At 52.9% G+C, this 22,236-nt stretch overlaps 2 protein-coding genes across 3 annotated transcripts in view; one reads left to right on the top strand and one right to left on the bottom strand.

Annotated features, from left to right (window-relative positions):
• Positions 1 to 8,327, bottom strand: part of P2RX3 (purinergic receptor P2X, ligand-gated ion channel, 3) — an 89,773-nt gene extending 81,446 nt beyond the window's left edge. The window contains exon 1 of one of the 2 annotated variants that reach the window (XR_439009.1): positions 8,124 to 8,309. Coding sequence is in view for 1 of the 2 variants with exons in the window: in XM_006900407.1 (XP_006900469.1) it covers positions 8,124 to 8,242 (119 nt within the window). In the remaining variant the exon portion in view is untranslated. Of the gene's footprint in view, positions 1 to 8,123 lie in introns of both variants that reach the window. The other variant, XM_006900407.1, reaches the window with a different exon arrangement.
• A 2,493-nt stretch (positions 8,328 to 10,820) lies between these two features.
• Positions 10,821 to 20,669, top strand: SSRP1 (structure specific recognition protein 1). Its single transcript, XM_006900405.1, has 15 exons — positions 10,821 to 10,874; positions 11,949 to 12,134; positions 12,952 to 13,057; positions 13,344 to 13,534; positions 13,639 to 13,869; positions 14,011 to 14,114; positions 14,216 to 14,344; positions 14,580 to 14,801; positions 15,581 to 15,653; positions 16,071 to 16,209; positions 16,333 to 16,378; positions 19,060 to 19,189; positions 19,562 to 19,732; positions 19,823 to 19,911; positions 20,411 to 20,669. Exons 1-15 carry the CDS (start codon positions 10,821 to 10,823, stop codon positions 20,667 to 20,669), a joined length of 2,130 nt encoding a protein of 709 aa, XP_006900467.1.
• The last annotated feature ends 1,567 nt before the right edge of the window (positions 20,670 to 22,236 follow it).

The raw sequence follows: 22,236 nt of genomic DNA, 5'->3' as shown, positions 1-22,236 counted from the left end.
GCAGTAAGTGCATGAGGTCCTCCTCAGTTTCAGCGAGCAGGGTTGTGTCATCTGCATAACGCAGATTGTTAATAGATCTTCCACCAATCCTAACGCCACGTGTCCCGTCATAGAGGCCAGCCTCTCAGATAATCTGCTCTGCATACAGGTTGAAAAGGTATGGAGATAGGACACACCCCTGGCGCACACCCTCCTCAATTTTGAACCATGCAGTGTTTCCCTGCTCTGTTCTGATGACTGCCTTAGAGCTTTGGAAACCATCACAGGATCTCTGTGAGTAGGAATCGAGGCTATGGTAATGAGTGGGTTTACTTTTGGAAATACTGGGTTAGGGGCATTTTGTGCATCTGTGCAGGCTTGTGCAAAAGGCTCTGTACACGGCACCAGGCGAAGACGAGTGCGAGAACACCGGGGCTGCTTTGCCCAGAAAGAGCAAGCTGTTTGGGTTCTAGGTGGGGGAGCTGCCGAGGGCTGACCTGGAGGTTTACAAGGAGACATTTTATAATCAGACATCTTCAGGTCAGACTTGGGCTCATCTGGAGGTTTGTGGGGAAATATCTGGGGACTTCAAGCCCAGGAGGTTTCTAACGGTCAGAGGCATCCATAACGATTGGAGGTGGTGAGTTCTGTGTTGGTGGTGGACTCAGGAGAGGCCTGGTCCCACCTTCCAGGGTTCTAGAGAGGAGTCCCTTCCTCTGTGGGGGCTGGATTGCCCTCTGAGGTCGCCTGCTGTTGGAGGCTGAGCCTGTCTACTTGTCTGAGAAGCTTGCTCACATGCTTGTGTGAAGGCATGTTTGCTGGGTCACTGGATGGTTCCTTACTCAGTTTCAGTGACAGGGTTTGGACCCCTCCCCTTAACAAGGCTTGCTCCATTCTCTTGGATCTGGGGGAGGAGGGAGGAGAGAGGGTGGAGTCCCAGCCACAGGCAAATGGCTCCTAACCTGTTACCTGCTTTATTGTTGCAGCTTGATAGCAGGCAACACCCTGATTAATGCACCATTAAGAGTTATTCATCCGCTTGTAAAAGGCTCTTATGAACCCCAGGTCTCTGCAGAGGTCTGTGGTGGTGTGTGCTTTGTCTGCCTATCTCCTTCTTGCCTCTTTGTTTTGGAGGGGGGGGCCCAACCATCAAGGTCTCACAAGAAAGCCCGCCTCACCCAGAAATCTCATCTGCCATGCTATGTCCTAGCAGAGACAAGGGACAACCTATTTTGCAGAAAATAACGGTGTTATCCAAAAGAACATTATTAAGCCTAAGCCCCTGTGGCGTGAGGTTGAGACCCAAATACTTGACTCTCAGCTGAGCTTAAGGCAGAATACTCACTATTCTGGAGCCTCAGTGTGCCTAACCACAGAATGGACACATCTCCCAATCTTGACCTAAGGACACCGTTTTCTGAGGGCCCTTTGCCAGCTTCCTATAGTACAGGGCCATTTGCTTATGAAAAGCAGAGTTCATAATGTTATTATCGCAAAGCCACCACACCACGCTAAGTGCTTCATGTGCATGAATTAATTGACTTCTTACTATGACCTGACGAAACAGCTCCTATTAAAAGCCTCAAGTTACAAACAAGGACAGAGAGGAGCAGAAGGACATGCTAACTTGACCAAAGTCACACAGCTGGCAGGTAGCTTCCTAACCAGGCAGCATGGGTCCAGGGCAGGACTCCGAACCTCGTTAGCTCGCTTTAGTCATGGCTGACAAAGTGACACCAAAATAGACCAGAGCGTTTAAAAAATCTGGCTGCATTAGATCTTGAATGCTAATCAGAACTGGAAAAATTACAAGTTGAAACCCTGCTAGAAATCTGGTCTCCATCTTAGGAAACATTAAGAAGTAAATGCATTATATATCAACCAAAAAACTCTTGACCTGCTGAGTCAGAAAGAACGATGCCCGGCTCAAAGACGGTGGCAACCATGCTGTTTTGACAGCTGCCCATTTTCAGAGGCAGATTACTCCATAAGTAAGGTGAGCATGTAATTGTTTGTTCTTAGATATTGACCTGTACTAAACAATTTCATTGTATCTTTGATGCCGCAGGAAGGTGCTGTGGGGTTGGGAAGAGAAACAGATGCCAGCCATACCTAGAAGTAGAATCTCTGTGGTGAAAAATGTGCCACAGTCCTGGCAATAACCCAATGTCACATATCAGGTTCTGGAAAAGTTTTACTATGCCTCTTTCAAGCCTTCCATTTCGGGACTTCAGTCTGGGATTTTTGTTGTTGTTGTGGTTTGATTGTTTCTGTTAGCATTCCGGAGCACCCAAATTTGAAAATGAAGATTTGTTTTGATTTCATTTGATCAGCCATAATGGAACTAGTTTAAATCAGTTCAATTCCCGGTTCTAGAGTATTCCTGGGCTCACAGCCACCATACCCAGGGCCTCCAGCTGGGTCCCTGGGTCAGGATCCAGCATGGCCAGCCCCCCCTGGCCTGGTCTGGGGTCCTGTGCTGCCAGTCTCTGCTCCACCACCAGGGAGAGGATCTATTGGCTTGAGAGAGTCTCAGGAGGAAGGGGCTGGGATCTCTGAGGAGCAATTAACCAATCTCCTCCCTCCTCCTCCAAGGCTCCTTCTCAAGCCCAGCAGGGAGAAGGAGCCACATTAGAATTCTTCCTCCTAGTTAAATAACAAGTGGAAGAATTTCAGTGTCCCCGTGGGGCCTGACAACGTCATGGAGGCTAGAAGGAAGGGGCAGCTTCATTTCCAGAACAGAGGGCCATGCCTGTCTCCAGAGGCCTGAACTGAGGAGATGGGGCAGGACTGAGCCTTCAGTTCTTGGCATTTACTCTGAAGATCTGACTTTTCTTTCTTTTTTTTTTTTCTTCTTTCCCTTTCTCGCATTCCTGGTTTATTATTTATAGAGCGGAAGGCGGGTGGCAGCTCCTTGGCAGGTGGAATGTGCAGGAAGGAGGCCAGAGCGGGCGTCCCGGCACCTTCTGTCCACCCCCAAGGAGTCAAGGGGGAGGCCAGGAGTGGGTGTGAAGAGTGTGTGTGTGTATGTGTGTGTGTGTGTGTGTGTGTGTGCGCGCGCGCGCGCACGCACGTAGGAGAGAGGCCCTCAGTAAGGAGGTGTGAGCTGGGCAGAGGGGAGGGGGAGGCGTGCTGGGAACCTTCGAAGTAATAATAGTTACCATCTATTACTGAGTCACCAGCCGAGGCAAGCCACTTGACATAGGTTAGCTCCCCTCCCCATAACATCTAGGGAGGAAGTAGTCTCAACCCTATTTTCCAGATACAGGGGCTAAGAGTTAGAAATACAGAGTGATGTGTCCTAGGCCATACTCCCAGGTAGGGTCAGACAGGTTTCAAAGCAGGTTTGTGGGTGTACAGGCTTCCACATTCTGGGGGCCAGGGGTGTGGGTTGCTGTAGAGAGGGGAGTGGAGGGGCTTGGACAAAAAGAGTTGCAACATTCCAGCTTTCCTTCCCATCCTTCCTGTAGCCTATTGCCCACGAGGTGCCTTTGGGGTGAGAGGTGGGGGTGGAGGGTGGGAGTCAAGAAGGTAGAATCCAGACCCCTCCCTTTTCAACAATACCAAACCCACTGTTAGTGTGTCGATTTGAACTCACGCTGACCCTCTACTGGGTTTATAAGGCTATGAATCTCCACAAGAGGAAGACTGCTAATCTCTCTCCTGTGGATTTGAAAGACCAACCTTCGGTTCACTGCCCAACACGTTAACACACTATGCTCTCGGAGCACCCCGTACACCGTCCCGAGGGCTCAACCACTCACCTACAGGGTGGTCTAAAGCACTCAGTGATATAGCGATCTGTTTCCATAGAGATGAACTCCTTGCCTCAGAGCTGATTCCAACTACAACAGCACCACACTTTATGGAGTGACCTGCCCCGTGGTGTTTGCTTGGCTGTAACTTCAAGGCCAGCAGTGCACCAGGCCTTTCTTCCACAAGGCTCCTGGGGTGGGTGGTTCCAACCACCAACCTTCCGATTCACAACCGAATGTAACCTTCTCTATAAAGATCACAGCCAAGAAAAGCTCGTGGAGTAGCTCTTCTCTGGAACATATGGGGTTGCCATGACTCAGAACCGACTCCATGGTAATGGGTTTGTTTGTGTGGGTTTTTTTTCCCTTCCCTTCTCTCCTCTTTAAATCAGAGTAGCTCCCCATTTTAAATGCTTCGTGTATCTCCTTAAGAGTTGGGAATAGGCTGAATATTGTGAATCAAAGAGGGTGAGTTTATGAACTGGGGTCCTACAGTGTGGGAATAACAGAGCAGGGGTAAGGTGGATGCTGCACCAGGCTGGAGGTCACCATCCCAGGCTGCTGGTGAAGGGCACACGGAAGGGCTGGAGATGCCCTCGCTGCTGATTGGCAGGGAGGCAGCTTCCTCCAGAAAGACAGAAAGCCAGCCGAGGGGCCACCAGAGACCTACTCCACTGCCTGCAAGTCTGACGCATAGTAAAGGACTCTCCATTGGGTGTGTTAGGACTTGTGCTGCCAACACAGACACGCAGTTCATATCCACCAGCTGCTCGGCTGGAGAAGTTGGACAATGGCCTCCTGCGTGACTTATAGACTGTGAAGACCTGCTGGAGGGTCAGTGATGGGTCCATTCCGACTGGACGGTACCCAACAACAACAGCAGCGCCAATACATCTTTATAGGAAGAGACTCCCATCTCTCGCCCACAGTGTAGTCTGTGAGTTTGAACTACTACTGCCCTGTTGATTAACAGCCTGACTTGTCAACACTAGGCCACCACCAGGGAGCTCTGCTGGTGTAATCGGTAGGAAATTCTGCCCCTCTGGGGGTTCAAATGCACCAGGGGCTCTGCGGGAGAAAGATGGACAATCTGCTCCTGTGTGATTTACAGCCTTGGGAAACCAGCGGAGGGTGGGCCATGAATCGGCTCTGACTGAGGCTCAGGCTGCAGCAGCCCATGAGGTTGCATTTAGGCCACTGTCAGGGTTTCTTCCTCGGGATCAAAGCCCCGAGATTTCCCCTCTCCTTTCTGCTCATGTCCACACCCAGCTGGCTCCCAGAGAAGGTTAGGGATTAACACACGAGTCTGGAAAAGCTCCATAGACCCGGGGGTGGGTAAAGACAACAGTAGTGAATGATCCACCAGAGACAAGCCACTGAGGAGTGTGTGTGTGTGTGTGTGTGTGTGTGTGTGTGTGTGTGTGGAGACTGTTGGCTGAGCGCATATAAAAGGTGGCTGGCTCACACCACCCGAGGAAAGCTGGGCATTGTGTGTACCTGGCAGGGGTGCTGTGGAGGAAGAGATTCAAGGAGTAGTTAAGCATTAACAGCACAGCCTACAAAATCCTTTCAAAGTCTGTCGTGTCCAAGCCTGGCTCTCTCTCCACGACTGCGTGGACCCTTGGGTGATTCTTCTGTCCAGGCTCCTCCTGCTGTCATTGTTGTTAGTTGCTGTGGAGTTTATTCCGGTGCATGGTGACCCTACATGAAGATGTACGAGGCTGTGGTTCTAGGGCCCCCCTGGGTGGGTTTAGTCGACAATCTTTGGGCTAGTCTTTCTCATTAGGTTTCCAAGGCTGTAAATTGCACAGAAGGACATGGCCTGTCTTTCTCCCCCCGAGAGTCATTGGTGGATTTGAACTCCTGGAGATGTGTGCAGCCTCTGGGTTATCAGCGCACCTCCTTATGGACTACGCCACGAGAGCTCTCTTTGGATTATAGTCAAGTGCTTAACCATCTGTGCCACCCAGGGACTTCATCATCCACCCCTGCCCACCTCCTACTCCTGGCAGCATGTCATGTCACCTTCCAGTCCTGGGGTCTCTCTCTCTCTCTCTCACACACACACACACACACACACACACACTTTAGTTACTTTCCGTTCATTTCTCTTCTCTAGAAATGAAACCTCTTTGAGGGTGTCTGTAGTCTGTCTGGGTTCCTACCCTTATACGACCCTCATTTTCTGCTTCAACCCTAACAGCCTTCTCCCTTCTTCCCGTCTGCCAGGCTCTTCAAGCTCTTTCTGCCCTGAGCCCTCTTTCTTCCCTTTCACCTGGGCTTTCCCTGACTCATCCTCAGCTCTTGTTTCAAATGCCACTTCTGTAGCAAATCTTTCACCAGTTCCCCGAGCAGTATTTTCATATTAGCGGCACCCCTAGAACTTTGCACCTCCCCTTCAATCCCTGAGCCACCCTTGAGATTGTATATGTGTTTGTGGCTACTATTTGCTGGATGTTCATGTTGCAATACGCCGTAAACCCCACAAGGACAAAGACCCTGTGTGTTATTCCCTGCCATTCCGTCCTCAGTTCACAATGCTTAGGAACAACTCCATAGAGCTTGTTAAGTTACTGACAATAGATTCCCAAAGTCATGCTGTTTGGGGGTTCCTGTGCACGGAGATCGGGTTCCGGCAGGGGCTCAGGCTGCAGTTGTAACTGGAAGGAGCTGCTCCTGGGGGAGCTGTCAGGCTACAAGATGGATGAGGTTGGATCTCAAGACGCCAAAGAGCCTCTCCTACTCGCTTCTGCAGGCTGGGTTCCAGCCCGGAGCATCCGATTGTGATGAGGGTGAAAGCCAAGGGCAGGGGGAGCCAAGCGGGCGGGCCAGGAGCCGTCTGTCTCCATCCTCTGTCCGTCTCCCACCTGAGGCCAGTGGAGCCAGGCCAGCCCCAGAATGTGCTGAGGCAGCTTTTGGACTCACAGGGACCCAAATAACCCGAATCCAAGCACAGTGCCGTACGCGCACGCATGAGCGCAGCATGAGCGCAGACCGCTGAAGCACCAAGGCTGAAGCAGCCTTTCGAGATGCAGATGCGCAACATTTGCAAACGTACCTCACAACCGCTCTTGGTTCCAAGGGAACTTCAAGGCCATTTCAGCCTTAAACTTGAATCTCTTCAGTATCCCCACAAGGCAACAAATGCACAGCCCTGCCTACAAGTCTGCATAATTGAAGCTCACACTCTCTCGCAAGCACACAGAACAACAACAACAAAAGCTTTATACACACTTCCATGCCTATCCACACACACCCTCACACACTGTCCCAACCTTCTGGACAAACAGGCTCTCTCACCTGAAGACTCCAGCCCACATGCACGCAGGATCCCCTCTGACTTGCTTGAATGAGTTCATGACAGGCTTCTCTCACACATGGACCTATTGTCTTAGAGAGCAGGGAGAGACACACACCGACCGGGAGAGAAAATCCTTGAGGGAATTTCTTAGAAGCCCACCAATGAATGATTGCTCACAAGGCCAGAACCTTTGATTCTTCCCAAGCCATTGTCTGATTCATGGCTCTCATGCTCTCTCTCTCTCTCTGTGTGTGTGTGTGTGTGTGTGTGTGAACCCACCAGCTGTTTCTCAGGAGAAAAATGAAGCAATCCCCTCCTATTAAGATCTCCAGCCTTGGTTGGAAAGCCAGTGGAGGGCGGGAATGAACTCAACAGCTGTGGTTTGGGGTTGGTTTTGGTGACCCCTTCGGACAAAAGGAATTGCTTTTGGATTCTTGGGAAAGTATTCCACACTACCTTCAGAAAAGCCACTAGTCTTTTCAGCTACTCACCCCACAAATATTATTTGTACCTGTATTTCTCCTCCATAGTCCCAACGGATGGCTTTATCCCATTCTCTAAGAGTAAAGGCGTCTTTATGTTCCCAGGTCCTCTCACCACCTCTCTCACGCTAGGAAGGAACTTCTCTCCTAAGTGGGCTCTTCCCTTGCACATGGCCCTCTGTTCCCCTCTGCCACAAACCTGTCATCACTCACTGGTCTCAGGACCTTTGCGTCTCCCTTCCTGGATTCTTTACTCTTTTAAAAGTCAACTCTTTCTAAAGAGTTGACTGAAGGAACTGAGAGGGTGGAGAGGGGTGGTCTTCCTGTTCCCTGAGGCAGAGCAGAGAAGGAAAATAGAATACCAGAGACCTCTCCTGCTGGAGGACACCACTCCTTAGACCCTGTCTAAGAACCGTTTTCTAAGCCCACGGGGTTTACTGGGGTAAAGAACTTATCTGGTGACCAGAGGCTGGGTGAAGGCAGCAGAGGCCAGACCTTGAGGACACGACTCCATAGAAGAAACTGCTTCCCCCTCAGGGGAGAGGCTTAGGTGTCTGGACAGTGAGACTTCCAGCCGGTCCTCCCCTCCTGGAGCCACGGACTCACCCCACAAAGTAGGAGATGATCAGAAGCTGAACGGCTCGGTTGATGATCCCAATGGTCCAGCTCTTCACAACCACTGACTTGGTGGTCTCATAGGTGAAGAAGTCTGCTATGCAGTTCATGCTGAGGGAGTACTCGGGGGCCACCAGAAGGGACCAAAGGGCAGCCTCTGGAGGGAGGGGTCCTAAGGGCAGGAAGACAAGGATGGAGCAGCTGAAAAGAGACCTGGAAAGGGAAGCCTAGTGCCCAAGCTCTCTCTGCTCTTGACACTCAGGGCTGCCTAGAGTCCAGGACCTGGGCGGGGGACCCCCTTTTTGTTTGTCTCCACCCCATTCTGCTGTGATGTCATGGCAGGGGTGGGTCTCCAATCCTGGGCTCCTGATTGCCTGGGATGCAGCTGGCTAGGGCCCTCTGGGACTCATGCTTTATCGGCATTCTGTCTGCTCTCTCGGTTCCATTTTCTCCCACTGCAGTTCACCAGCTGCTTCACGCCCTCTCTAAAGACCCTCGCACTGTCCCAACCCCCAGCCACTTCAGAGCCTCTCTTAGCTGAGTGTCCCCTTCCTTCCTGAGGGCTTGTCTAAACCACCCAACTCTGCCGCTACCCCCTGACCTCTCGGATCATCTTCAGTGGTGTGAGGCCAGGGAGTGGGGTCTTGAGCGTATTTCTTTGGATCTTGCCGCAGGTGATGAATGGGGAAAAAAAATCATGTAGCAACTATCGCTTTTTGAAAACAAAACAAAACGCCACAAAAACCCCTCAACAAAACCCCAAAACTCTCCTTATTGGAATAATTTATCAGATATGTACTCCTGGAAGGTTTGGGCAGATTTTGTTGTGTCTATTGGTTGTGTTGTAATAATAGTAGGCTTTTAATACCCATTTATTGGATTAATTGAATTTCAGTTTCTAGCTTGTGCCAGAACAGCTACCAAGCAGCGGTTAAAGGCAGGAGGTCAGGGGACAATATACTCCGTTTTATCCCAGGGTTGAGTTAGGACGCTGGTGCAGTCAGACCGTCGGGGAAATCTCGGATAGAAATACTGCGCATTAAAGTCGTCATGCAGGACACACAGAATGAAGCACTCTGAATGTAGAGTTGCTGTGATTATGAGAGAATAAGGGTGCTGGGATATGGACATCTGGTTCTAGTCTCCAGCTTGGTCACCAACTCTCAGGTCCTGGGAAACTCCTGTACGGCCGTCACCTGCAAAAAATCCCCGTTGGTTTAGATAAACACAAACGTCTCTTCCAGATCTGGTCAATGATTTTGCCAGATGCGTCCTGGGACCATATGAGGAGGGCCTGGCTTCCCAAATCCCAGATTGATGTGCTTTCAAGTTGGTTCTGGCTCCAAGATAAATCTGATACCAGCCCTTGAACTTGATATCCTCGCTTGCCGGCCTTTTTTTACAGGAGGCCCATAAACTGCGATCAGGGCTGAGGTCTTTTGGGTACAGGCAGTGAGCCAATTTCAAAAAGGGGCCAATCCCACTTGACAAGAGGAGCTGAGTCACAAAGTCCTCACAACCACACCAACACCAGCATTCTCTTCGCAGTCAGTGGGAGGGGTCAGTTCTCTCCACAAGCCTTAAATACTTTTCTTCTTTTCTCAGGGGCTCTTTTGTACTCCACAGAAACCCTTATTGTATAGGACAGAGAGAAGGACACCCGTCCTTCTAACATAGTCACACAGGTTTGCAGCGTTTGGTAAAGTGAATCTGCAGATGATCTCCCTCTACACACTAACGCTCCACTGAAGATAAGTCTGTAGCTCTTTAACGACAACACGCGATCCTCTTTTCTCGTTAAATTTCACCCCGATGGGCGGGCTGACCCCACCGCACCCCTCGCCTCCCCCCCGAGTCATCCGGAACTGCGGACGCTCTACGCCGCGGTCTCACTGGTGAGCCCGGCTCGCGCCCCTCTAGCCAGCTCCTCCTCTCTATGGCCTGTGCGCGACTTCCGGTGGCGGGACCCGGGGCCGCGCACGCGGGAAAAAGCTTCCCCTGCGTTTCCCCCCATCCCCACCCCTGTATCTCCCCGGCGCGCCCACCGCCCGCACCCCCGCGAGGCTGCAGCGTGAGGTGGGTGGGTGGTCGCTGACCTCGTGTCCCGGGAAGGCGCGGGCTCCGCTCCCCCGCGGGACGCCCGACGTGGTGCATTCCATATTCGAATCTGCGGGAAGCGGGTGATTCCATTTTGGCGGAGAGGGGGGTTCGTGGCGCGGTGGGAGCGCGGGGAGGGAAATGCTGCACCCTGACTTGTGCTAGGGGCGCGGGACGAGGTGCGAGCTCGGAGCTGGCCCTGGGGGTTCCGCTGCTCGTTGCCATGGCGCCCGGCGGAGCGCCCGAGCGGCTGTCGGGTTGTGGGGTGAGCTCTGCTCCGGGCCTGCTGCTCCCGGCGGGACTGGGCCTCGTCCCTCCATCTCTGCACTTTCTGCCCGCTGCTGTTGCTGCTTCCCAGTCCAGCCGAGCCTGGGACCTGCCAGGTGCACGTTGACACCTGGCTCCATTCGGGAGCAGAGCGAGGTGGTGTTTTTCATGCGCATCTATCTGTCTCCCCCTTCTTGAATTCAGGTTCTTATTAGCCTCCCGAGCATCTGCACAACCGCGGAGGAGTTAAGGGCCCCATCCCCTTGCTTTCCGATTCCCCTTGTGCACGCCGGGGGTCCGGGCCCGGCCACCAGGGGCCAGGTTATGGCAGAGACGCTGGAGTTCAACGATGTCTATCAGGAGGTGAAAGGTTCCATGGTGAGATGGGCTGGAGTGATGCGGGCGGAGGGGGAGGAAAGAGGAGCAGAGTGTGTGTGTGTGTGTGTGTGTGTGTGCGCGCGCGCGCGTGCGTGTGCAGGCTTTGATGGTGTTACTGCCCTGGAGGGGGGAGATCAGGATGTCATATATACGAGCATACTTCAGAGACAGGCAGGTTTATTCCAGACCTTTTAGTAAAGCTAGTCACACAACTCTTTCAGCTTCCTGGTGCATATAAAAGTTGTGTTTAAAAGTTTAGTTTGGACGAGCTCTTGGTGGCCTAGTGGCAAGAAGCTGCACTGCAATCTCAGAGGTATACGGTTCGAATCCTCCAGATGCTCTGCTGGAGAAGGAGGAACAATCTCCTGTATCAGTCAGATCTGATTTGACGGTACACACCAAAAAGTAATGAAATTAAAAAAAGTTTACTAAGTGCAATTGTTGTGAATTTGAACTGTGTACCATTGTTTTGGCAGCCCAAATTCTGTACCACTAAACCACCCAAGTTTCCTACTAAGTGCAACACCTTTTTTTGGGGAAAGTGGGAAACCTTGCAAGACTTAGCAAATATGACCCCAGCATGAAGCCAGCACTTGTCGCTGGGGATGCCAAGGAGCCGATAAGCTGCGTTTGTTGCAGGGCTGCCACAGACCTTCTGATTTGCCTTTCTCTGATGGTGGTTTTTTTTTTTTCTAACAAAAGGCAGCCCAGACAGAAACTCTTAAGAATAATAGGATCTCGGTGTAAGATGGCGTTTTATAGTCCACTCAGCTTGAAATCCCGCTCCAGGGAGAAAGCTGGGCAGTGTTCTTCCATACATTTGACCCAGCCTGAAAGTGAACTCAGAGGAGGCTCAGCTGTGATTTGTTTCCCTCTCGTGGTGGAGTCGGCCAGTGATGGACTGTGAGAGGTCTGAGTGTGAGAGCCGGCATTGGAACCACCCTCCTTCCGGGCCCTCACCCTCAGCCGTTGTGCCTGCACTGATGTGGGGGCAGCAGCCCGTGGGCATCAGGTGGGGTCCTGGTGCTCCTGTGTGGTTACTTCCTGTGCATCTGGGCCTTTTATTCCCAACAGAATGATGGTCGACTGAGGTTAAGCCGCCAAGGCATCATCTTCAAGAATAGCAAGACGGGCAAAGTGGACAACATCCAGGCCGGGGAGCTGACCGAAGGCATCTGGCGCCGGGTTGCCCTGGGCCACGGACTTAAACTGCTCACCAAGAACGGCCATGTCTACAAGTACGATGGCTTCCGAGAGTCGGTGAGCTGGCCTGTTGACACGCGTCCTGCTTGTGTTGTGCTGTTGGCTTGGTTTTAATCTCCTAGAGAAGGTTTGAGATCCTCTGATCACCATGTAATTGCTATTTGGAGCTCGTTAGAGTTGGGACCAGAGGTACCCAAAGAGCGCAGACTGTGTTTGACTAGTAAGCCGAAGGTTAGCGGTTTGAACTCACACAGCCATGCTGCACAGGAAAGACATGGCCGTCCGCTTCCATAAAGAGAAGAGTGTAGAAAACCTGTGGAGCAGTTTTAGCCTTTAAAGCCTGGCGTGTCACCTTGAAGGCAAATCTGCCTGAAAGCTGCGGGCGTGGACAGTTGGGGCGTGGAGGCCACCAGGTGGCCAGGACTCAGCTTTGGATTTTAATGTCCTTGGGCCCCCACTCCAGAAGATGTTCTGTTTTCATTAATGATGCTCTCTATACATTGTCCTTAATTCAGATATAGAATCTTAGTCTGATGCTTTAGTTTGAGTCTTGATTTTCTATTTTGAATTGTTTCTGACTGGAGACTTTTCGTCGTTTTAATTTTCACTTTTATTGAAATGATAGCTTGTTGGGAAGCGTCTGCCTGGGCTGTAATCACAATGTCAGTTGCTGACTATACGGCTCCCTTAGTCTGAGACCTATTGTCCAGAAACAGGTCTTTCAGTTCCCCTTTAGACCTTTGTGTGGGGACCCAAATTACCATGGAGTTTTGACCATCATGTCATTCACTGGGGCTCTTTCTCAAACATAGATCTCATGGTGTCCAAGTCTGTCAAGGAGACTGGAATCCTTTTCTCTCCTTTCCACACACAGGAGTTTGAGAAACTGTCCGATTTCTTTAAAACTCACTATCGCCTTGAGCTAATGGAGAAGGACCTCTGTGTGAAGGGCTGGAACTGGGGAACGGTGAAGTTTGGCGGTGAGTTCTGAGTAGACTGAGGGTTCTGGGGGACGGGACGCGGAAGGGTTGCAGCCTTTCACTTGCTTGACTCACTCCCCGTCAGTGTCTCTGGTCTTCCTTTGGTTGGTGTGTTCTTTGTGTGTTTATTGAACACTTCTAGTGTATCAGAAACAGGGGCTGGGATTGCAGTGTGAACACAGTAGCCCCTGATCCCTTTGCTCAGAGCCCTTAAGTGTGGTGGGGACAGTGTTCCTGAAGGCTCTGGGAGGGTCTTGTGACTTAATGAGCATCCCCCCCCAAACAGGGCAGCTGCTTTCCTTTGACATTGGCGATCAGCCGGTCTTTGAGATACCCCTCAGCAACGTGTCCCAGTGCACCACGGGCAAGAACGAGGTGACTCTGGAGTTCCACCAGAACGATGACGCAGAGGTCTCCCTCATGGAGGTGCGCTTCTACGTGCCTCCCACTCAGGAGGACGGCGTGGACCCCGTGGAGGTGAGGCATCTCCTGATTCCCTGGATGCAGAATGGTGCTGAGCAGCCCTGGGCCGGCCCGGGAGTAGGACTTCCCACCACCCTCTAACCAGAGTGCTGTTGCAGGCCTTTGCACAGAATGTGCTGTCCAAGGCCGACGTGATCCAGGCCACTGGAGACGCCATCTGCATCTTCCGGGAGCTGCAGTGTCTCACTCCCCGTGGCCGCTACGACATTCGGATCTACCCCACCTTTCTTCATCTGCATGGCAAGACCTTCGACTATAAGATTCCCTATACGACAGTCCTCCGTCTCTTCCTGCTGCCCCACAAGGACCAGCGCCAGATGTTCTTTGTGGTAAGTAGGAAGCACTGGGGTGGACTGGCCTGCTGATACCTGTCGTTGTCTTGGCCTTCCCTTTGTTGGGAGTTCTGTGTTGGTTGATCAGCAGCTTTTATTTGAGTGTGCGGGGGGCTTACCCTTGTCTTGTCTTCCCAGATCAGCCTGGATCCTCCCATCAAGCAGGGCCAAACGCGCTACCACTTCCTGATCCTGCTCTTCTCCAAGGACGAGGACATCTCCTTGACTCTCAACATGAACGAGTGAGCGTCTCCCTGGACTTGTCTCCTGCTGTCATGCTGGCGGGAGACGGGCCTGCGGTTAGCGGTCTGCAGCACCTGTGACCTGACCACTCTGTTTCCAGGGAAGAAGTGGAGAAGCGCTTTGAGGGGCGGCTCACCAAGAACATGTCTGGGTCCCTCTACGAGATGGTCAGCCGAGTCATGAAAGCCTTGGTGAACCGCAAGATCACAGTGCCAGGCAACTTCCAAGGGTGAGAGTGTGGTGGCGTCCTAGCCCGTCCACAGTGGGAAGTGCCAGGTCTCCTTGGACAGCCCCACCTGGAAAGGGCAGGCAGCTTCCTGGAGGCCTGGCTGGGTCCTTGTGGCAGGGTGGGTGTCACTCGGTTCCCGTTAGCCGTTGAGGGCCTGGGGACGTGGGTTGTCAGTGCTGGAGGTGCCTCCTGCGGGTGAGGTGGGCATTGACCATGCTCCCTGTGCCCTCCGCAGGCACTCGGGGGCCCAGTGCATCACCTGTTCCTACAAGGCCAGCTCGGGGCTGCTGTATCCCCTGGAGAGGGGCTTCATCTACGTTCACAAGCCCCCTGTGCACATCCGCTTCGACGAGATCTCCTTTGTCAACTTTGCCCGTGGCACCACCACCACACGTTCCTTTGACTTTGAGATTGAGACCAAGCAGGGCACTCAGTATACCTTCAGCAGCATCGAGAGGTGAGGCCCTCCGCCCACCCCCACCTGCCTGGGCGCTCAGGCCTATCCAGAGGTGAGGCCCTCTGCCTGTCCCACCTTTCTGGGTGCTCCGTACACCCTCAGCAGCATTGAGAAATGAGCCCCTCTGCCCACCTGTCTGCCTGGGCGCTCAGGGCTGTGACCCTCAGCCGACTTCTCTGCTGTAGGCAGACTTTTTCTTTCGTATTTTGATCTCGTTCTCTGGAGGGCTCCGCCTTCAAAAGCGTCTCTCTCGTTTTCTTTCTGAACCTTAGAAAGTTTGGGTTTGTTAACAAAGCTCCTTGTGCTCATTGCTTGCTTTTCTCCTCCTCCTCCTCCGTCCTCCCCTGTGGTGGAAACGCTCTCTCTCTTTTTCCTGGAAAGAGCCTGGTGTCTGAGAACACACCTGATAATTACTGAGTGCTCACCATGGGCTAAATGCCTTACAAACATCTTCACGTTATAGTCCTCAAAACAACCCTTTGTAACGTGACATGCAGACCAGTAAAAGAGATGAACACACCTGGTGACAGTCCTTCCCTCATGACTGCACGTCTGGGGAAGAGCCGTGCCCCGTCCTCACTGAGCTGCGCAGGTTCTGCCTGCACTGCCGTCTGACTCGTCCCTGCTGCTGTCCCCGGGGGTGGGGGGGGTGGTCTCTCAGCTGTCGAGTTAGACATGATCTGGAGCGCCAGGCCCACCACTGCTGGGCCAGTGGGTATCGGAGCTCAGTCCGTCCTGCGCTGGCTCCTGTCTGCTGACACGTGTGTCTCCCCTGCCAGGGAGGAATACGGGAAGCTGTTTGATTTTGTCAACGCAAAGAAGCTCAACATCAAGAACCGAGGCTTGAAAGAGGTACGTACCTCTGTGGAAAGGACTGGCCTCTCTCCTGCCCTCCTCTAGGGGAGAAAGGGACAGTGGAAGTTCCTGGCTTCCTTTTCACATTCTTTTCTTTTCTTACCTTTATAGAAAAAAGAGGTTCGGGTGAGCCCCCTCCTGGTGCAGGTTTCCTCAGCTTGGCCTTAGCTCGGTCTCTGTAGCACCGCCGGGGGCTCCAGTGGGACTGGGAGAGGGAGGGACTTGGGCTAACCCAGTGGACAGGAATTCCTTGCACAGGCTTACTTTGGCTGCGTGTGCACACCCCAGCCCCAGGGGCTTCTGGGGCTGCGGCTCTGACCTCACTCACAGGCACGGGGGTGTGTTTTTGAGTGTGCAGCGGGTCTGGAGAGCAGGCCGACCGAGGGCCTTCACTCCTGTCTCTTCCCTGGCCAGGGCATGAACCCAAGCTACGACGAATACGCCGACTCGGATGATGACCAGCACGACGTCTACCTGGAGCGGATGAAGGAAGAAGGCAAGATCCGAGAGGAGAATGCCAACGACAGCAGCGACGATTCCGGAGAGGAAACCGGTGTGTGCCGCTCGGCCGTGCCAGGCCTGGGGGTGCCCGCCTGCCTCCTGGGGCTGGGCTGGTGGGGGAGGAAGCCCGGGCACGATCCAGCTGGAAGCTGAGGTGTCCTGTTCTCTCTTCCAGATGAGTCATTCAACCCCGGTGAAGAGGAGGAAGATGTGGCTGAAGAGTGAGTTTTGGTTCACCGCAGGGGGCACAAGGGGCCTGTGAGCTCTAGGGACCAGCAGATATCTCAGATTCAAAACCCAGCGTGGACTGGGCACCTGCAGGGAAGGCACACATGTTGAGGTGGCACGTTGACTGTGACTCACAGTGACCCCACGAGCGTCAGATCTGAGCCCCATCCTAGCCTGTGCCAGCGCACGCACGCAGACCTGCTGAAGGCTGCGGTCACTGTGTCTGTCAGTCCACCCGGCTGAGGGCCACCTCCTCTTTTGCCGTCCTCTCACCAGTGCAAGCATGGCGTAGAGCTCCAAGCTTTGTGGGCTCCCGGAAGCAGCCTCTCCTGACAGTGTGCCCAGAGCGTGTAAGGCGAAGTTCTGTCTTCTTTGCCTCCAAGGAGCACTCTGGCCGCACCTCCTCTAAGACATGCTTGCCGTTCTGTCTGTGGTCCATGAGATGCTCAGTACACTTCTCCAGCACCACAAGCCACACATAAGTGCTTCAGAAGCATTAAGGCTTTGTAGGTGCAAGGCACATTTTGAAGTTACAGTAGTGGGGAGGTATTGGCAGTGAGGGCCAGTTAGCGTGGCTCCTTACTGGCAGGGGGCTTTGAGAATAAAGCTGTTGGACCACTGTGTCCTCGTCTGTAAAATGACAGTTCTCCTCACATGCTGCTTTTGTCAAGATGCTGGGGGCTGCTTATGTCAGCAATAGGACTTAGTAGAATTTAGCACTAAAGGAAATTTTATAAATCCATTTGCTTGGAGAGTCCAGGGACATAGATGGCTTTAGACACTACTGGGCCCACACATTCAGAGTTGTTGTGCAGAGTCTCTGTTTATTCCGATTTCTGTTTTACACAGCTTGCCCTGTGTGGTGCCAGATTGCCTCACCATGCGCTGGGCAGGCTTCTCCCCACTCACTTAACCCCCAGTGGAGAGCCAGGCCTTCTCTCAGAGCAGTGTGAAACAGGTGGCAGTGTGTCTTCCTGTGCCTGGGATCCTGGTCAGGGTGTGCTGGGCTCTAATGGGCTGCAGATCAAGGCCCTGGCTCACCTCTAGAGTGTGAGGCTGGTGTGAAACACACACTGATTGAGGGCCAAGGGCCCCCCACTTGGAAATAGAAAGCCTTAATTTAGAAGACTTAAGTGAGTGGCAGCACCAATTCCCGATGTCCACTCATCCGCCTGCCCCTTGTTTCTGACAGCCGGTGAGTGACACTTGAGAAGGTACGTTCAGAACTGGTCAGTACCATACAGGTGTGAGATTGTTATGTCTGAAGCATTCCACGTATGTTGGGCAGGCCTGCTTGTTATAAATGTGCACTAGGAAAGGTGTATGCCCAGGATGCATCCTAGCTCCATACCTTTTCAATCTGTATGCGAAACAGATCATTCGGGAGGCTGGGCTTTATGAGGAGGAATGTGGCATCAGGATTGAAGGAAGACTCATCAACAACCTACGTTATACAGATGAGACTATATCGCTTGCTGAAACTGGGGAGGACATGATTGTTTGCTGCAGAAAGTCAAGGACTGTAGCCTTCAATGTGGATTGAAGCTCAACATCAAGAAAACAATGATTATCACTACTGGGCCAGTTGGCAATCACCACTGGGCCAGTTGAATCAGTTAGCAACCTCAATCTCTTCACCATGGTGTGAAGAGATTGAGGTTGTTAACTGATTCAACTTGCTTGGCTCCACAGTCAGCACTGGGAAATCCGAAGACGAACTGCACTGAGAAAATATGTTGTCATTGATCTCTCTAGAGTACTAAAGAGGAATTGATGTCAGTCTAGAGACTAAGATGTGCCTGGTCCAGGCCATAGTCTTTGAAATTACTTGCTATGCATCAGAGTGCCTGATCCAGGCCATAGTCTTTGAAATTACTTGGTTGCATCAGAGAGCTGGACAGTGACAAAGGGTGATGGAAGAAGAATCTATACCTTTGAGTTGTACTGGAAAAGGGCATTGAATGTACCTTGGACAGCTAGAACAAACAGGTCAGTCCTGGAGAGGGTGAAACCAGGCTGCTCCTTGGAGGCTAGGATTCTGAAGCTCTGTCTGACATACTTTGAGCATGTTGCAAGGAGGGACAGTGCAAGAGAGGGAGATCCTGGATGAAATGATTCAGTGACTGGGATAACGGGTTCAGTGTGTTAGATTGGCACAGGGTAGAGAAGGGTTCAGAGCTATTGTACATAGGCTCGCTACGAGTTCCAGTGACTCGATGGCACATAATATCAACCCAACAGGGTGGACTGAGGTAGGGTTTCCTCAACTTTTGACAGCACCACACACATCCCTTCAGAAAAGACCAAAGCATGGATTATGATTATGATGATGACCAAAAGGCAGTGGTGAAGTAGACCCAGGCATATTTCCTTTTGGATGAGATAGCGGTTGTCTTACTCGCAGTGTGTGGGTGGAGACAGGTCTCAGGAAGGCCATGTCAGGGGGAAGCCTTTGTTTTTTACCTTCGTCTGTTGGCCTGAGTCATCACTATGGCTGGGTCTGGAGAGGATGGTTGAAGCCACTCAGCAGAGGGAGGAGGAGGCCTGGGGATGGATCCCGGAGGCTCTACCTCTGCAGTTTTCCCTCTTTTCCTGGGTGTTCCTGGGTTTGTGTTGTGACTGAGTCTGGAGGGTGCTGTCCCCCCCCTCACCTCTCAGCCCTACTCTCCGGCAGGTTTGACAGCAATGCCTCTGCCAGCTCCTCCAGCAACGAGGGTGACAGTGACCGGGATGAGAAGAAGCGGAAGCAGCTCAAGAAGGCCAAGATGGCCAAAGAGCGCAAGAGCCGGAAGAAGCCTGTGGAGGTGCGGGCGTGCCACTGGATTGGAGGGTGTGGGCGAAGCTGTTCTCTTTACCTTCAGTCCTGTCCACCACTTATCAGTTGGTCCTCTCAGTGCTGCCCGGTCAGGGCCTGGAGGAGCAGCTGGAGCCTTCTCTGTCTGGTGTTGAGGTTCAGCTTGTAGGAGATGGGAATTGGGCACTGGAGTGTGGAGCGGGAGAAGCCCCATCCCATGCCTGCACACGGCTCTTGGTCTGGCTTGTTGTAGGAGGAGACTTTGAGAGCTCTTTCTCCCTCCCCGTCCCCCCAAACAGGGGGTCCAGAGAATTTCTTGGCGTGAATTTGGGGTTAGTCTTTGGGAAATGGATAGCTTAGAGTTGGGGTTTACTTTGTGTAGGCAAAGAAGGGCAAAGACCCCAATGCCCCCAAGAGGCCCATGTCTGCCTACATGCTGTGGCTCAATGCCAGCCGGGAGAAGATCAAGTCAGACCATCCCGGCATCAGCATCACCGATCTCTCCAAGAAGGCGGGCGAGATCTGGAAGGGGATGTCCAAGGAGAAGAAAGAGGTGCGTGGCAGCAGAGTGGGGCGGGGCGTTGTGTGGCTGATTGGGGGGGGGGGGGTCCCCATTCTTCACGTGTGTGTTTGTATGCGACAGGAGTGGGACCGCAAGGCTGAGGACGCCAGGAGGGAGTACGAGAAAGCCATGAAGGAATACGAAGGGGGCCGGGGGGAGTCGTCCAAGAGGTGAATGTTGGCAACTAAATGCCTCTACAACTGCTTTTTTACCCAAGTTTCTTTTCATAGGTCACCGTTGAGAATTGGGGTGGTAAAGATCCTGCCTCCCAACTGCATTAGGCTGCTGTCTGAGTGTGGGTAGTGGGCTTGGGCCTTCCTGAGGTCCTTGGATAAACAAGACCTGCTTTCCTGGAGGGTTCATTTATTTCAGAGTGTGGGAAATTAAAGAAATTGTGAAACATAATGCAGAATTCTCCTTTTTAGAAGGTAACATGTGAGAGTACGTTTGCAGTGTGGCCACTTGAGGCATCTTCCATCCAGTTCACTTAGTGATGAGCTCTCTCAGGTCACTTTGGGCTGATCTGGCTGGCAGTGTGCATCAGAAGTGAAATGGTCAGTTAGGTCCTGGGGACAGGGGACAGTCTCTGTTAAAGCTAGGAGAGGCTTGGCCTGTCTGGGGGATCCTGATGGGCCAGGCCTTCCCCCCGCCCCCCCCTTGTGAGTATAGGGACAAGTCAAAAAAGAAGAAGAAAGAAAAGGTAAAAGTGGAAAAGAAATCAACACCTTCTAGGAGTTCATCGTCCAAGTCCTCATCGAGGCAGCTAAGCGAGAGCTTCAAGAGCAAAGAGTTTGTGTCCAGCGATGAGAGCTCATCAGGAGAAAACAAAGGCAAAAAGAAGAGGCGGTGGAGCGAGGACTCGGAAGAGGAGGAACTGGCCAGTACTCCCCCCAGCTCGGAAGACTCTGCATCAGGATCGGATGAGTAGAGAAGAGGAGAGTCTTCCTCCTTTTCCCCAGTCACTCCCCCCTCGCTCCACCCTTGTTTTGGTACTAGCTTCTCCTCATGGGAAAGGCCATCTGTCCAGGTCTCCTGGTGGTGTGGTTTGCCCTTCCCTGTGGCAGCCAGGGAGGCAGCTTTCTCTGCAGCTTCATAAAATGGCTTCTTATCATTTGGGGAGGAAGGACAGAGCAGGACCCAGCCGCTTGTCCTGCTGCCCCATCTTCACAGATCTGCAGCTTCTTGGTCTGGTCTGAAATTGCTGTGGCAGAGGGTATGCAAGGACTGGCCTGGATCTACTAATGGGGGCCTATTTCTACTTTATTTTGTATTTCTGGTCTGTGTAAAACATTTAATAAAGGGAACTGACTTTGGAAATCAAGGCCCTCTGCCTTCTCTGTAGCCCTGTTGTCTGACCTGTGCTTTCCCCAGCACTGTCCACATTATCGCTCTGGCTGGCAGGGCCTTCCTGGCCGGCCGGGAAGCAGATCCCCAGGCACCTGCCGTCTTGTTCCCAGTTGGACAAGCATTGATTTTCACCATCACCATCCGCAGGAGTGCCACCTGAGAGTGTAGAAATGTGAGCTGATCTGATTAGTAAGTCTCTCTCACAGTTCCACTCCATTAGCCTGGCTGAGAGGCGGCAGCTCTGGCTCCATCCTTAATCACCTATGAGTCAAGGGTCTTCGAAGGCTTTGGGTAATTGAATTAGGCTTTAGATAATTGAATTGACCAGGGGAATGGAAACCCGAGGATGCACATATCCATCTGGTGGGTATACAGGAATAGTATGGTGGAGGGTGTGTCAAATTTTAAAGGAAGAAAGTGAGGGTAATAACCAGATTTTGGGGTGGGCAACACCCATATCCTAGGAGGCTGCCTACCAGGAGATGGGTGCAGAAAGTGGGGCTGCCAGTCTGGCCGACTTAGCTGCCCTGGAGAACGGTGGAACTGGCCCTTAGGGTTCCCACGGTGAACATCTCTAGGGCAGCCCACTGGCACTGCCACAGTCCCTGCCTGAGTGGCTTGTAGGTTTGTGGCCGAGCGCTTTAACTTCTGCACCGCCAGGTCCCCTCCTCTCTCCAGGCCAGAAGGTACACACGTGGGGTGGCCACGTTGCGATGCTCTGGAGGACTCCTGCAGGCGGCAGGAAGCGCCTCCCGTCCGCCAGCGCCACCTTCTCTCTGGCAGCGACTCTATGGTCCCGCCTGCGGTGCAGACGCTCGCGGTGCAGACGCTCGGGCCGAGCAGCGGCCGTGCCGAGGCAGCCTCTCTAGGCGGTCGTCTCGGTGGCCGTGCCGCCTCAGCGCTCCTCGCGAGTGAATTGCATCAGTTTCACCCGGGTCCGAGGCGGGGCGGGCCCCTCATTTGCAAGTTCATGAATAATTGAGTCCGGGGCTGCGCTGTGTGCAGACCGCCGAGCTCCAGCCGGGTTCCCCACGCCCCCCTCCTCGCAGCGGCTCATGAATGTGCATGAGGCGCCCTGGGGGCGTGGCCAGGGGCGGGCCGAGGGGCGGGGCCCCGCCCGGGATCGCTCTGGCTCGGGCCCGCGGTGA

This window comes from Elephantulus edwardii, unplaced genomic scaffold, assembly GCF_000299155.1.
Source record: "Elephantulus edwardii isolate Elephantulus edwardi_28Jun2011 unplaced genomic scaffold, EleEdw1.0 scaffold00284, whole genome shotgun sequence".
Classification (NCBI taxonomy): Eukaryota; Metazoa; Chordata; class Mammalia; order Macroscelidea; family Macroscelididae; genus Elephantulus; species Elephantulus edwardii.
This window is presented reverse-complemented; position numbering and strand designations above follow the sequence as displayed.

Coding starts and splice junctions, on each gene's coding strand:
- SSRP1 (XM_006900405.1), top strand. CDS start 10,821: ATGGCAGAGACGCTGGAGTTCAACGATGTCTATCAGGAGGTGAAAGGT. Junction 14,345..14,579: donor GTGCCAGGCAACTTCCAAGG/GTGAGAGTGTGG, acceptor TGCCCTCCGCAG/GCACTCGGGGGCCCAGTGCA. Junction 19,733..19,822: donor TGTCCAAGGAGAAGAAAGAG/GTGCGTGGCAGC, acceptor TGTATGCGACAG/GAGTGGGACCGCAAGGCTGA.